The sequence below is a fragment of the Tyto alba genome, unplaced genomic scaffold, assembly GCF_018691265.1.
Source record: "Tyto alba isolate M040663 unplaced genomic scaffold, T.alba_DEE_v4.0 Super-Scaffold_1, whole genome shotgun sequence".
Taxonomy (NCBI): domain Eukaryota; kingdom Metazoa; phylum Chordata; class Aves; order Strigiformes; family Tytonidae; genus Tyto; species Tyto alba.
In genome coordinates, this window is record NW_024881261.1 from 26,259,036 (window position 1) to 26,272,906 (window position 13,871).

The following is a 13,871-nucleotide window of genomic DNA, read 5'->3' on the forward strand; positions in this document are numbered from 1 at the left end:
GAAAGGAAAACAGTTCCTGACCCAAGACATAGTTTTGCCCCTTATGAATGTTTAAAAAGGATAATAAAATAAATTTAAAAAAAAGAATAAAAAGAAATATCACCATTTTACTTAACAATCTTCCTCAATTGTTGACATCAAACTGATAAAGCAAGCTTTGGAATCCCTATTATTTGCCCAAAGAATTAATGGCTATGCAGAATTGTTTAAGTTCTCTGTCTTCCCTCTCCAAACTGTGATCTTTCAACAGAGGTTTGGGGACATATTCCAGAATTATACTGTTCTATGGGACAGATTCTACAGTTAATTTCAAAAAGTTTGCATCAGTAAGTCTGCATCAGGCTACCCCTTCTAAAAAGGGACTACAAAAATTACAATCATTTTTATTAAGATTTCTGTGGTTTCAGTATTAGATAGACTGTCCTGCCTTATTGAGAATGAAGGGCTACAAAGAAAACTAAAGATAATAATGGTAACAGTATAGAATAGAATTCCAGCTACTATGGTTCAGCCACTAAGTTGTATCCTGTATACTTATTCACTGTCTGTTGTATGCTTCCCTAGTGCTTGCACTATTAAAGCTGTCTGCTTAGCACCAGTCATAGATTTAGACACAGGCCTGTTCCTCCAGTGAAGCACTTACTGTTTAATTAATGACAATTTATATTGTATGAATTAAAAAAAAAGTCAACAAACTCCACTACTAAGGTCCTGCATGCTATTGCAAGAGCATGCTTCATAAAGAGCACACAAAGCAAAATAATGAATTACATTTTTCATATTAAAAATAAATTAAAACAGAAATATAAATACAGAGCTGTATTAAAATTTGGGTTTGACTTTTTAAAAAAGCATCAGCCCAGTAAAACTCACAGAACTACAATGTACGACACAAGACGGGGATGATACCACAGACACCACAGACATGGAACAGCATGTGTTGGTGTTAAAACTTACAGGCACGTAAACTGGTGGAGCAATCATTAACAGAGACAGAAGAAAGTGGGAAGGCTCTCTCAAGGGTGTCCATGTTACTATGTACACTGCCTGACATGCAAGAGCAGTCACGCTCAGAGCGTCCGCAATCAAAACAACATGCCAGTTTCATTCTCTTGTAGATGGACATCTTGGCTATAACCATGTGTTGGATGGGAGGAGAGGAAGAGCAGCAGGTTAATGGCAAGGTTATATATATAACAAGGCAGCTGGAAGGTAATTTAAGGGATTTAATACAGGCCTTAGTTTATGTTAACAGTCTTGACCCAGGAAAAAAATGCAATGAGATTATTGATAACACTTTGGCTGTACGTTAAAAGTAGGGCGAAACAGAAATTGCTCTTTATTTCTGTTCAGTCTTAGAGGGTGACGGCAGACATGGGGAAGAATTACTGTTTACAGTCAAGTGTTTGGATCAAAAAAGAACATAGTAAAAGCAGAGAATCCTAATAATATATTTTTCCCTTGGCACAATTAATACTACTGGGATAAAATGAAAATAAAAATATAAAGTTGCTAAATCATTAGATATTTTTGGCCTATCCTGCTTCCTGTAAAAATCAGACTTTTATATATCTATATATATATACGTATGTATAAACACACAAAAGCACACATACACATATATTCTTACATACACGCACTCACACACACATATACATTATATACATACATATATATACATATATAAAAATATATTTATTCTTAAAAATATTATAATAATTTTTCTGTATTAAACTGTGCCAGGGAACTCCTTTAATGCAATAAATTACACATTACTAAAGAGTTACAAGATGTTCATAAAATTTTCTGAAAAATTTACTTTTTTTACATTATATCCTCAGGAATTTAAATTAACTCTTGACAGAATACCAAAATTTGCCCATATAAGAGACACAACTAATAATGGTAAATATGCTTGACATTAAAATCAGTTCACAAATAAGGCATCACCAAAAGCACACAGAGCATTGGTCCATTGAAACATGCTGAACCAATCATTTGCATTTTTATGCTCTGGATTCAAAGGTAGATTGAGAATCTGATAACTGAATGTACAATTAGGGCTTAATTTCAAAAGGAATTAACTTCTACACATGCTAGAATTTATATCCTTTAGTCATCTGAATGTCCTTGTTATATATTTCTAGATATATATAGCATCCTATTTTATAAATACATGTGTAATTACCATTGCACAGTTTTGTATGTTACCTGAATCACAGTATGTTTAAGTCTGAAGAAACGCAAAGGCAACCTAGATTGTTTCACATGTTGCACGGAACCAACACTTTTGGTAATGGTTTAGATTGAACTGACTCAATTATACTAAAAACAAAACAGAACACTGACAGGCAAAAACAAAACCTTAAAAGCAAATGCAGAAAAAAGGTAATGTTTCTCTGGCCTGTACCTTCAGTTTAGGATGTCTTTTTTGCATTAAGTAATGACATTAAATTTAAAATAATTTTTCTTTTTTTTTTTTTTTTTTCCCAGTTTCTTAATGCCACAGTCACCAGGAAGGAGGGATAGAAATCACTCAAATGGGTCAAGTCCTGTTCTAAGGCCTTGATGACTTGCCATACAGTATACTTGTCAAGCAAGGGTAACATTATGATTGTGGAAAACAGGCATTGAGGGAGATGAATGAGTGATCTCTTCAGCAGCGACTCCATTCCTCTAAAACTTTGCTCACATGACTAATGCCATGTTCTTTTAGCTTCCTAGTAGAGTTATCTTACAGCTGTTCAGAAAGTCATCATGCAGCATCAGGCTTGTTCATTGCATGGTACATCATTCCTCAGAGCTTGGCTTTTAAGTAAGAAAGTTTCCACTGCAGCTTTTGATGCATACACATTCAAACTACACAGAAAATTCAAAACAGCATTTGTTTTCCCATGGTTTCCCTCTGTCTAACTCTTCCCAACACATTATTTGAAATTGAAAAGTTGGGCAGAAAAAGAAAAGTGAAATATGTTACCAAAAATGTAGAAGTCTTCCCCTTATGCCTATTTTATTATTTTCACTTTAAGGAAATGAAAGAAAAATAAAAGGCATTTGTGACACACACTAACAGTAGGTGAAGTAAAAGGCAGACCCATTTTGTTTTATTTATAGCTGTTTTGAAGGACTTTTTCTAATCAAATGCTGTAGCAAAACACATCGCTCAGAAATTCTCAACTGCTATGTCATTGGTTAGTAACAGTCCCTGGTTTTCATTTACTTGTAGCCATATCTTGTCAACAGTCAATAACAGAATAGGACACGTTTATGAAAATTAAAAGAAATCATCCTTTAGGGTAAAGATGGTTGTGAAGCAAAACTTTGTCCCATTTTCATCAGACTTAGACCAATGAGGTAGTAAATTTAAGCCCTTCTGTTCAATAGGGGAAGGACTCCATGGTGCTTCTCAAAAGCATTATCCTTTCAGGGACTGTTTTTAACTATTATTATCAGTTGTTCTGGAGATCATGCATCATTTTTATATTTCACATCATTAACATGCAGGAAACAGGCTTGGACCTGGAAATGTAAGTAGCAGAAAGGACTTGCTGTAAGGGTTTCAATCAGTATATAAGCTACTGCATATCAGAGCAATACATTTTGGAAAGAAAACATGCTGTTACTCTTCATTCCTTTTATACAGTCATTGTTACATTCACACCAAATACAATACTTATTTTCTTTTAAATAAAACAAAACATGGATTATTAGTAGGGATGACTAGTGACAAGATCAAAGACAAGACAGAAATTATTTTAAATGGTTCAGCCACACACATACCATTTCCTACAAAACTTCCATAAACATTAACAAAAAATGGGAATCACCAGAGAGACAGGGGGACCTTAAGAACAGCCTCTGGGTGGGTGTTAAATTCATTTGACACCTGTAGCACCTCCATAAGAATCAACTCATTTCTATTCATAGAAATGTTATGGATGTTGAATAGAACTGTTATTTGAAACTAGTGAAAAGTAAGTTGGGACATAAAGGAAACTAATTCCCTATTTTCAATTGAATAATAAATGTACAAAAAAGAACAGATCCTTCTACTTAGTATGATGACAATCCCACAGTGTTTGTAAAATGAATTAGTAAAAATAACAAGGGAACTTATAATTGACATGGAAATCAGACTATTTAAATAATTTACTGACAAAACAAGGCATATATGATCTAGTCATTTTCTGATTTGTGAAGAGCAAAAGGAAAGCAAAATTTCTCTCAATTATTTATAAAGTAAATACTTTTAAAAAGGTTTTTTGTTGCAAATTTTCTCAGAAGGCAATAGCCTTCCATTCAAATAAGGAAGGAATGTGCCTTAGATGTCTAAGCTTCTAGGAGTACCTTGCTTTCTGATCTCAAAACCTCAAAAAGTCCAGTCAAAATTTCTAGATTCTCTGGATCTGAGGTGTTACTTAGAGTTCACAAACAGTAATGGGAAATATTTCCAGCTGCAAAAATAAGCAAAAGAAACTGCAGATAATGCTATACCTAAGATGTCAAGGAACAGCTCCTTTTTAAAAAAACTAGTAGAACAAAGTATCCCTTCATCTTTGCTGACTTTTTTTTTTTTTTTTTTTAAACCATACAGTCTACCCAATCCTCGTATTCCACCCATCAGTATAGCAGTTTTTCTTGTAACCTCAACGGTAACAAAAAGTAGATCTACGAGGACATCTAGTGGGTCACTATGAGATAACAGCTGGTTAAGAAGATGAACTGGAGGCTTCTCGACCAGCAAATGATTAAAAAAAAGGTCCCACTCCACTTAAGAATTGAAGTGCATACAGTGCCATTTCAATTCATCAAGTTCTCATGATCCACACAATGATTAAAATAACAGCAGCATTAAAGGACGACCAGACTGATTTGATCGCCTTTTAGCAATGCTGGTTTGCATCATGAGACTGAAATACCGAAAGGACTTCCCCCAGCACAATTTCAGTTTCCTGAAAAATACAGCAGTGTGTCTTAGACTCTTACTGAGAATTTATTTTCTCTTAACACAACAGGCAAAGCTATCTCTCCATTATTTAATTTTTACAAAACAACTTAAGAGACCACCAAGTCAGCTTGCAATTTTTGCAGTCAAAGGCAACTGGTAAATTGTTGTAATTCATACAGTGCTGTTCTTTGTCAAAACTGTAGAAACAGCAGGTGATGTGAGTGGATGTTTTTCCCTATTTTATTAGCTATAAGAATGAGTCATGGGTTGTGAAGTAATGGCACATTTATAGACCAATTCATTTTCATTTTCCATTCTGATCATGACCTTTCCTTCATTACCTTAAAGAAGACTCTCAGCCTGTGTACGCTCAAAGCTAACTGCATTTCTGAACAAAGTGAAGCTATTCGGGAAATGGAAAAAAAAAACAAGTCAAAGCTACATGACCTTTTATTTTTAATACTCTCTTAGCATGAATAGATCTTTTATTTGTTTATTTATTACTATTTAAAATAATTTCTCTGATCCAGAAAGGCCTCAACATACAAGCATATTTTTAAATAAATACATTGCTTCAAATAAATCTAAATTACTTCTAGTATTTTGCCTCAAAGTCAATAGGGTTCAACATTTTATCCATAGAAATTAGTTTCTTTCTGGTTTATTACTACATATTGATTCTTATCATGCCGAACTGTTTCACAATCTGCTTTTCTGTGCTGCCCATCTTTCTGCTGTGTCATTCTACTGGCTGAAATAGATATTTGGAGAACTTTCTGTTCTCTGAATGCTTTCTACCACAACAGGATCTCAATCCATTGGTACAGTTTGCAGGCACCACAATAAGATAAATAGTAAATAATGATGATCATAATGAAGGCCATCACAATTCCAAGATGTCTAGCACTTTATCATGTGACTCGAGGATTATCAGCTTTTTCTTGATTCTTTGCAAGATCCTATGGTGTCAGCTGAGAAGGGAAAGAATATCTCAATCCTGACTAAGACCAGGAGTGTTATCACATAATAAATTCAGAATATCTGGTGAAATGTTGAAAAAGTCTAATAGCCTCACTTATTTAGAATAGCTGCAGTTATACAGTATGGTTAGCAACCCCAATCTGGTAATGTCTCACTGTAGGTATGAAATAGTTGATCCCTCTTGATGTATGAAAGAACAAGCCCACATAATTCCAGCACTGCCCTATAACCAGTACATTTCTTTGCAGTGCTTGTATTTCTAAGTAGAAAATGTTTTCCATGTCCCAAATGCTGCATTTATTTAAATTATCACAACTGTACACACTAAAAGTGGCTGACAAGAGCCTTCACAGATTTTGTACACTTTAAAATGGTATGACTTAGACTGACATGAAATGGTCTATAAAGTTTATATTCTATATATATTAATAATGTAAAACTTCACACTTAGATCCTGAAAAGTCAGCATGGCTCTACTCATGTAATTAATTTCAAAACAAGCAAGCTGAGGCATATAATTACTGTAGCTTGTTTTCTGTTGAAGATATCTGTAGGTTTATACATTAAAAGCTAGACACAAACTTAATTAATTGTCTGGCTTTTCCCCTACCTCTTTTTTTTTTTGACGATGGGGAGAAAGGAGTTAGATAAGGACAGTAAAAGGTTGCTGTGTTGCTCTTTGTGTCACCTATGCAATGGAAAAGACAAAGTACAAAAAAATTGAACACGGGTCTGACAATGAATTGCATTTAACCAGGCAAACAGTGCCATAGTGGTAATTACCCCAGACTAAGTGATATACCTATAAATTCATGAGATATCTCTAGAATCATTTAAAGGAAATACTATTGCCAATATCTCATTTTCAAAAAGGGATAAAAAATCAGATTGTAGAAAAAAAGGGGCAAAAATGTGGAAGAGGAGAAAACTGCTGTATTTTCTTCAACGTCACCCTAATCTCCACGGGTGTAAACGATGAGAAACTTGTGGGTATGACGTCACTGCTACATGCAACATAAAGAAAGAAAATAACCAAAATACTGAACAAAAATACTCTCTGCTAGAGAAAGACAGGTTGGACCGCACTCTGGGCTACAGGGAACCCATTTTTACTCACAATAGATCACTATCAGTGTGCAGTTAAATTATAGTAGGGGCCGTGTTCCAAGGCAGCAAGAGGAAAAATAAATCAAAAGTTTGTCAATTGTCATAGATTACAAGAAATTCCTTCAAACACATCAATGTACACATGATATGTCCCCTCTGGGGTTCAACCCCCACCGTTCACAGCAAGCACTGTCACTGGAAAAAATATACAGAGAATTAGATCATAGCTGTTGCACAAAATAAAAGAAATAGGAGTAGGTCATCCAAGTTTTGAGATTTCAACCCAATGTGGCTGCATTTTATATAAATATATACATGTATTTAGCCCCTTGCTGCAAAAACTACAGTTCAATAGGAAAGAGATTGAAAACATTAAAAAAAATATTAACAATCTGTGAATAAAATTTCCACACAAGCATTTCTCTGGACAATGTGACATCAGCATTCATATATTATTCAGGGAGTGGGATGGGTAAGGAGAAAGGGACGGCAAAGAAACTGCAAAAGGAAAGTGAGGTTACTTTAATTATCCCTGGCCTTGTGGAAACGTACTGATCTGCCCTGAATTATTAATATTAGGCCTAACATGTTTGGACAACTGGCTATGTAGGTCAGACTCAGGTTTAGACCCCAATAATACCACAAGCTAATGTTCAGACAGTATCTAAATTGATGTGCAACCTCAGATGCATTATTAAAGACTGTGGTTTTCAAGTTTCACAGGAAGCTGCATTAATTAATGTCACCATAATTAAGTTATCCATGTAAAGATACTCTTTCACATTTAATTCACCTGAATGTATCAATATTTTTACATACAACCTTTAATTTCATCTTACACATTTTCTGCATCCAGCTGCCTCTAATTCCTATGTTACTTGCTAATTAAAATATATATTTATCATCTAGGACTGCATATACACATGTGTGACTATTTGCAGTGTCTTTGAAAATCAGATTGATGTATTAGCTGTTGACAGATCAGTTGACAGTTTTCTAATTCAATAGGGAAATAGTTTTCTTAATTTATGCTTTGTTCTAGTTAGACTGCATCTTTAAGACCAACGATTTGTGTAGCTTACAGATGGATAACATAGTTAAGATTTTTCAAAAGTGATTAGTGATTTGAAAGCTAAAGCTAAGACATTTAAAGTGAATAAAAGACTGCATTAAAGACTTACCTTTTAAAAACAAAAATCAGGTCCCATAAAAGGAATCTCAAGATTGCCATCAAAATTTGAGACCAAAAATCACTAATTACTGTTGAAATTTTTCATTTAAATTTTTTTACTGACAGAACTTTAAAAGCATAGCAATTATTATTCCTAATAGCTGGGAGCATGCTCCTAAGTGGAAGCTATTCCCAGCTGTACTGAGATCTACCAGCTATCACGGTATCTCTGACCATATGTGTGCGTATGTAGAAAAGGAGAGGTGAGAGGGCAGATGGGGGAGAGGAAGAAGGAAGACAATGAAAGCAAAATTTAAGATTTTACTCTCACTGCCCATTTTTTTTTCTTTTTCACGTGACTTAGAGGATTCCCTCCTTAGTGTTCAGTGCTCACTGCAGCAGTTCTGAGAGCTGCCTCCTCCTTCTGCCTCACTAACTCCATCAGTTTTGTTTCTTCATCTGTCCAACATACTTTCATTTATTGGACTGATACACGTGACCAGGCCATTTGGAACACTTCCTAGTGCTATACACGGAAGTTGTCACTCCCACCTCTCCATGGCCCTAATGCTGGTAGTATATCCATTGTGTTGGCTGGGTCACAGGGTACTCTGTTTCCTTCCTGGTTCCCTAATATTGAGGACGTTACATTGATTCTTATTAATATATATTAAAGGGCTCTTGCCCTTTAGACTGTGAATTCCTGATTTCTATCTTCTAACAGATTTCAGTGAAAAGTGTAGATCTCACATTAAAATGACAAATCTTTGGGAATTTTTTTTTTTTTTTTTTAAATCAGCACATGTGTAAAAAGCATACACTATGTGAAGGAGCAGTAAAGAAGAAAATACAAATAAAATAGGTCTTTCTTTGACAGAATCAGATAAAATTAAACAGGTAACACATTTCTCTTTAACTGTTGGGTAATATGGAAAAAAGAATGGGTTTGAGAGTTACAGGCACCCTGAGGCATCTGTAACTGGCTTTACCAGAACTTACTCAGCAGCCTCATTGGCTTTGGCAGCAGTTCAAAGGTCACATTCTCACATGGATAAACTGTTCTTGAACAATTTTTTTCCAATATGTTAGGCAATGCATACATTCCTTCCACATCAGGCATGCTTTCCATGTGCTTTGCTCTCCTTGTGGCTACTGGGAGATAAATACCATTTTCTGTCAGTGTTTCAGCTGCTTTCTCTCAATTATACTACTTTGTTCCACACTCCTGTTTTTGTGGAGGAGAGGAGTTTCTTTAAAAACTCCAGTGACATAATTTTTCTTTTTAAAATCACCTTCAGAAATTCATCAATTTCAGGCACCCCTTAATGGCAGAGAACATCCATTTTAGGCTTTCTTCCATCCTCTAAGACAGTGTAGTGATAACACTATGACTAGATCTGCAAATAAGAGATGTTTTTCCCTTTTAAAAGTAATGGTAAATAGGCATGATCAAACTCCTCTGAGATCTTTCAATTTACTTAATCAGTACTTTTGAACTGAATGATCCTTTTCGTGACAGAATACCATGGAACACACATAAATATTCAGATATCCATTGAGAAATGGATCGCTAAATCCTTTATGATAACAGCATTACAAATACACATGGGTCTAACACATCTTTGGCCAAAATGCAGTTGTGATAATTCCTGCAAAAAGTCCTTTCAAAGTGTATATATAGATAAAATGCTATTTTTTATATATTAATAAAAATACAGATGCGAAGTCTGATCTCAATTCCAAAACTCAATTATTTTTTCATGCAAAATTTTCCAAACAATTTGAAGAGCAGACCTAAGAACTTAACTAAACCAAATATTAGCATTACAGCTATGGAATCTTCTAAAAGGATATATCTAAGAGGCATTAATATTTCATTTCTTTCAGGCAATCCCTTCCTCCAGGTAAAATGGATTGTTTATTTCTATAACAACTTATTTCAACAGTTAGATGATGTAACATTATTCCCTAGTTTCTTCTTTTACAGAACCATATTCAGCAAGATAGGCAAAAGTTCTTAACTTCACAGAAAACTACTGAAATTACAGGATATCTGCATGGTATGAATGAGGCGGAACTTCACTGTTAGCTCATTCTTAATTCAGAAACCTCCACAATTAGATGTAACTTTATTTAATTCTTTAGGTTTTGTTAGCTTTGGACACTAATGGACTTTTTAATGAAGAAACAGGTGCAAGTGGTGTGAAATGTAATAAAGCTATATGGACTTCAGAAATGCAAATGGCACTTACTATGCTGCTGTGCATTTATCTCTTGCCTTTTCTATACCACTGTGTAAAACATGTGAACACATGTACAGATATTCTTCAAAGCTGAACAGTTCATGAAAAGGAGAGGAAGGGAGTGATAGAAATATTACTTACGCCGTTTGCAGCCACATTTTTTTATCCTTTTGGGATCCGTGATGTCATCATGACAGGCCTTGCAGTAAAAAAATGCCCTAAAGAGACAGAATGGAAAAACTGACACATTTCTTAATCCATATAAATGAAATTAGTACCACTTTTCCTCTTGTTGCAGTGCCAAATTAATGAAACATGCCAGCACTAATTCTCTTTAATCTTTGAAAAGGTTTAGACATTTAAAGTAGAAAATATTTGCTGCAAGACCATTAATTTCAAACATAAGACTCCAAATTAGTGTTTCTTTTAATATACTTTTATTTTTAAAGTAATTGGGAGAAAGGATGATAATTATGACAGAGTATATCATCTCATTTGCCTTTTATTTTAGAAAAAAAGAGCATCTAATGAATTTTGTCACAAAAATATATAATGAATTATCTCTTCTTATTGGATATACCAGATTTTATGGTTTTTTTAAAGACTGTCTAGCACCCTGGGCCAATTTTTCCACCTGGTAACAAGTAGGACTTACATTCTGGATACAATGAGAGATTAAATTGAGATCAGTGTGACAACAACAGATATGTTATTTACAAAAAACCCTCAAACAAACAAAACCAGAAAGGGAAAGTCTACTCAAAATAAGTTCCTAAAGGAACATATAAATAAAAGAACTGAAATAATCTTGATTCAGACTATTTTTTGTCCTTCATATCTGAATAAAGAAGAACCATTTTGGTTTTGAACAGACAAAAGCCAACATTTCAAACAAAAATACGCAATTAACAAAGTGAACCATTTGGTTTCCATTTAATAATTTTGCTTATGAATTTCTACCCTTGTATCAAATGGCTCACCACTAGGTGAAGCACAAGGAGAACTAAGGAAGTGAGAAATGGTAAGCATTTGACTTTATATAAGATTAAAACCAAATTTCAGTTTAGTAATTATGCATAAGACTGCCCACAGGAGAGTTTAATCATTCCTGTCAAGTCAATATGTCATGTAAGGCTGTGACACATTTCATAAGGACCACACAGCTGACCTCTAGGTGGACAGTTACAGTTTACCAGGATTCTTGCTGGCATAACAAATTAAACATACTTTTTAACCTGCTGAAATTTCCCTGTACTTATCCATATTCAGGATATGTCAGCTCCTTGCCTATCTTCCCAACCCTCTCTCATTGCATACTTCTCAATATAAATTGGCAGTAAGAACCAAAGCTGCCACTTTGCAACCACCCATGGATTTTGCTGACAGTACTGGATGGTTGGATTGCTACAACAGTAGGGAGGTCACTGGAACAGAACAATCTACAGTCCAAAATATAAAAAGAAAAATAGACAATATTAATGCCAAGCCTCTGAATAAACACAGCATTTGGCAGTTCAGCTAGGATGATCACTTCTAATTCTTTTTAGATTAATTAGACAGGGTCTACCACAGGTAGAACTATATTAAAGGAAATGTTCAGAAATATGAACTAGATACCTAATTCAAATAGTTACGGATTTATCTAAATTTTCTAAGTTATCTAAAATTATATTATATATGTAGTATAGTACAATATATTATACACTGGTAGTTAAGCGGCCCATCATGAGAAAGGTAGCAGGTCTAGCATATGAGATATGGGCCAGAGAATACAAATTTAAATTTGCAGTGAGACCTCACTGAATGTTATTAACATTTCTACAATCAAGATAGTATGCAAGCTACTGATCAATAAGTCCTAAATGTAGCAGACTTAACTTCTCTAGGAAACTTCCAGGAAGATTACTCTTTCAGACTGTGAAATTTTCTTACTACTTCCAAGAAGCAAAATGAAAATGAAAAAGTCTTCTCTGAGCATTTGTATACTTTGCTGCAGAAAGTTTCTGGTCTTCAAACTATTTACTTTCCACCCAAAAGAAAACAAACCGCCTCCAATGAAATGAGAATAAAATATTTTTCAAACCATGAGTCAAATGTCAAGACATAAGCAAGACTGACTCGAACTTTTACAATTTCTCCCCAATCCAGTTGTAAACCCTTGTATTGAATAAGAATCCACTATCAAAAATATTCCCTCACAAAACTTCATGATACGAAGTAGACATAGGTCATGCCTACAGGTCATGTTTCTGAAGTCCACTGCAGGACAAATGTCCTAAAGAGTACTTTCAATCCTATGTGCAAAGTCAAGAGGAAACACCTGAAGTGATTGCCATAAAAAAATGTCTTTCTATATATTCAGGTTGAATTAAGTGGATTTGAAGCATATGGATTTCTGATGTTAGTACTAACATGTAAATGAATAAAGAATCATAAAGATGCAATTCATATCATTTGTATTATATTTAAATGCTCAACATTTTACATTAAGCTATTTACCTAGGCATAATTGTCTCTAATGTGAAAATTTGTTTTAAAAATGAGAAAGTAATTCTAGCAAGAAGAGTAATGGAACACTGTAAGTTGTATTTCATTGTGGAATATATATTTGATAAATATGAATAGCTTTAGCTTAAAGGAGCTGAAATTTCTCCATTAGCATGAAACACAAAACCAGAATAATTTAATTTTAATTTCAGGTATATAACATGTTGAATTTTACTTTACTAAAAAAAAAAATAATTTTTATCCCCTCCAAAAGACCTCAGTTTTAGAACATTTTTCTGACTCTAACTCCTAGCTCAAAAGGGTGAAATCAACACTTTACATAATTGACTTTGTTAGTTGAAACACATCTGATAACCATTTGCTTTGAACAGAACAGCTAAGAAATGTGGTAAGGGAGGCAGCATGTTTCTAAACAGAGCCTTCTGCAAAAAGCAAGGCAAAATTGGGAATTTTGTTTCAGCTTGCTATTAGAAAAAATGTTCTAGACGAATGATGTGCAAATTTTCTCTAAACAGATTAAGAACAGTCAACTTATTCCTGTTAAAAATGCTATGCCAGGTAATTTTTACTTACAGTCTCACACAGTTTCACAGGAGAGTGTAAAATGCCTTATAAATGAAAAAAAAAAAAGCTAGCATCTTAGTAAAGGAATGTGAGGACACTTCTGTATATTCAACTGGGAAAAGGACCAGAGAGGAAAAGAACTATATGCTGAGTGTACCTGAGGCAGTTCTGGATACAAATACTCAAAAGATGGTGCTAGAAAATGAGGACAGGAGCACTGCTGTGCTTCTCTGTATGCTCCACCTAGCCAAAAACTATCTTAGCTCTTTCAGTGAAAACTGAATTCGAGTTCTTGGTGACTTCACTGTTTTGATGTCTTGACTTTCTTTAAACATTTGTGGCAAACATG

General features: G+C 34.3%; 1 protein-coding gene across 29 annotated transcripts in view; it reads right to left on the reverse strand.

The window, feature by feature from the left end:
- The window catches only part of KCNMA1 (potassium calcium-activated channel subfamily M alpha 1), a 509,088-nt gene that overhangs the window by 94,230 nt on the left and 400,987 nt on the right, over positions 1-13,871 (reverse strand). For 12 of the 29 annotated variants that reach the window (XM_032982029.2, XM_032982014.2, XM_032982009.2 and 9 more), the window contains one exon: positions 10,592-10,668. In XM_032982029.2, coding sequence (XP_032837920.2) covers positions 10,592-10,668 — 77 coding nt within the window. Of the gene's footprint in view, positions 1-957; positions 1,132-6,369; positions 6,618-7,046; positions 7,056-9,206; positions 9,360-10,591; positions 10,669-13,871 lie in introns of those variants that run through there. The other 17 variants (XM_032982011.2, XM_032982001.2, XM_032982025.2 and 14 more) reach the window with 5 other exon arrangements.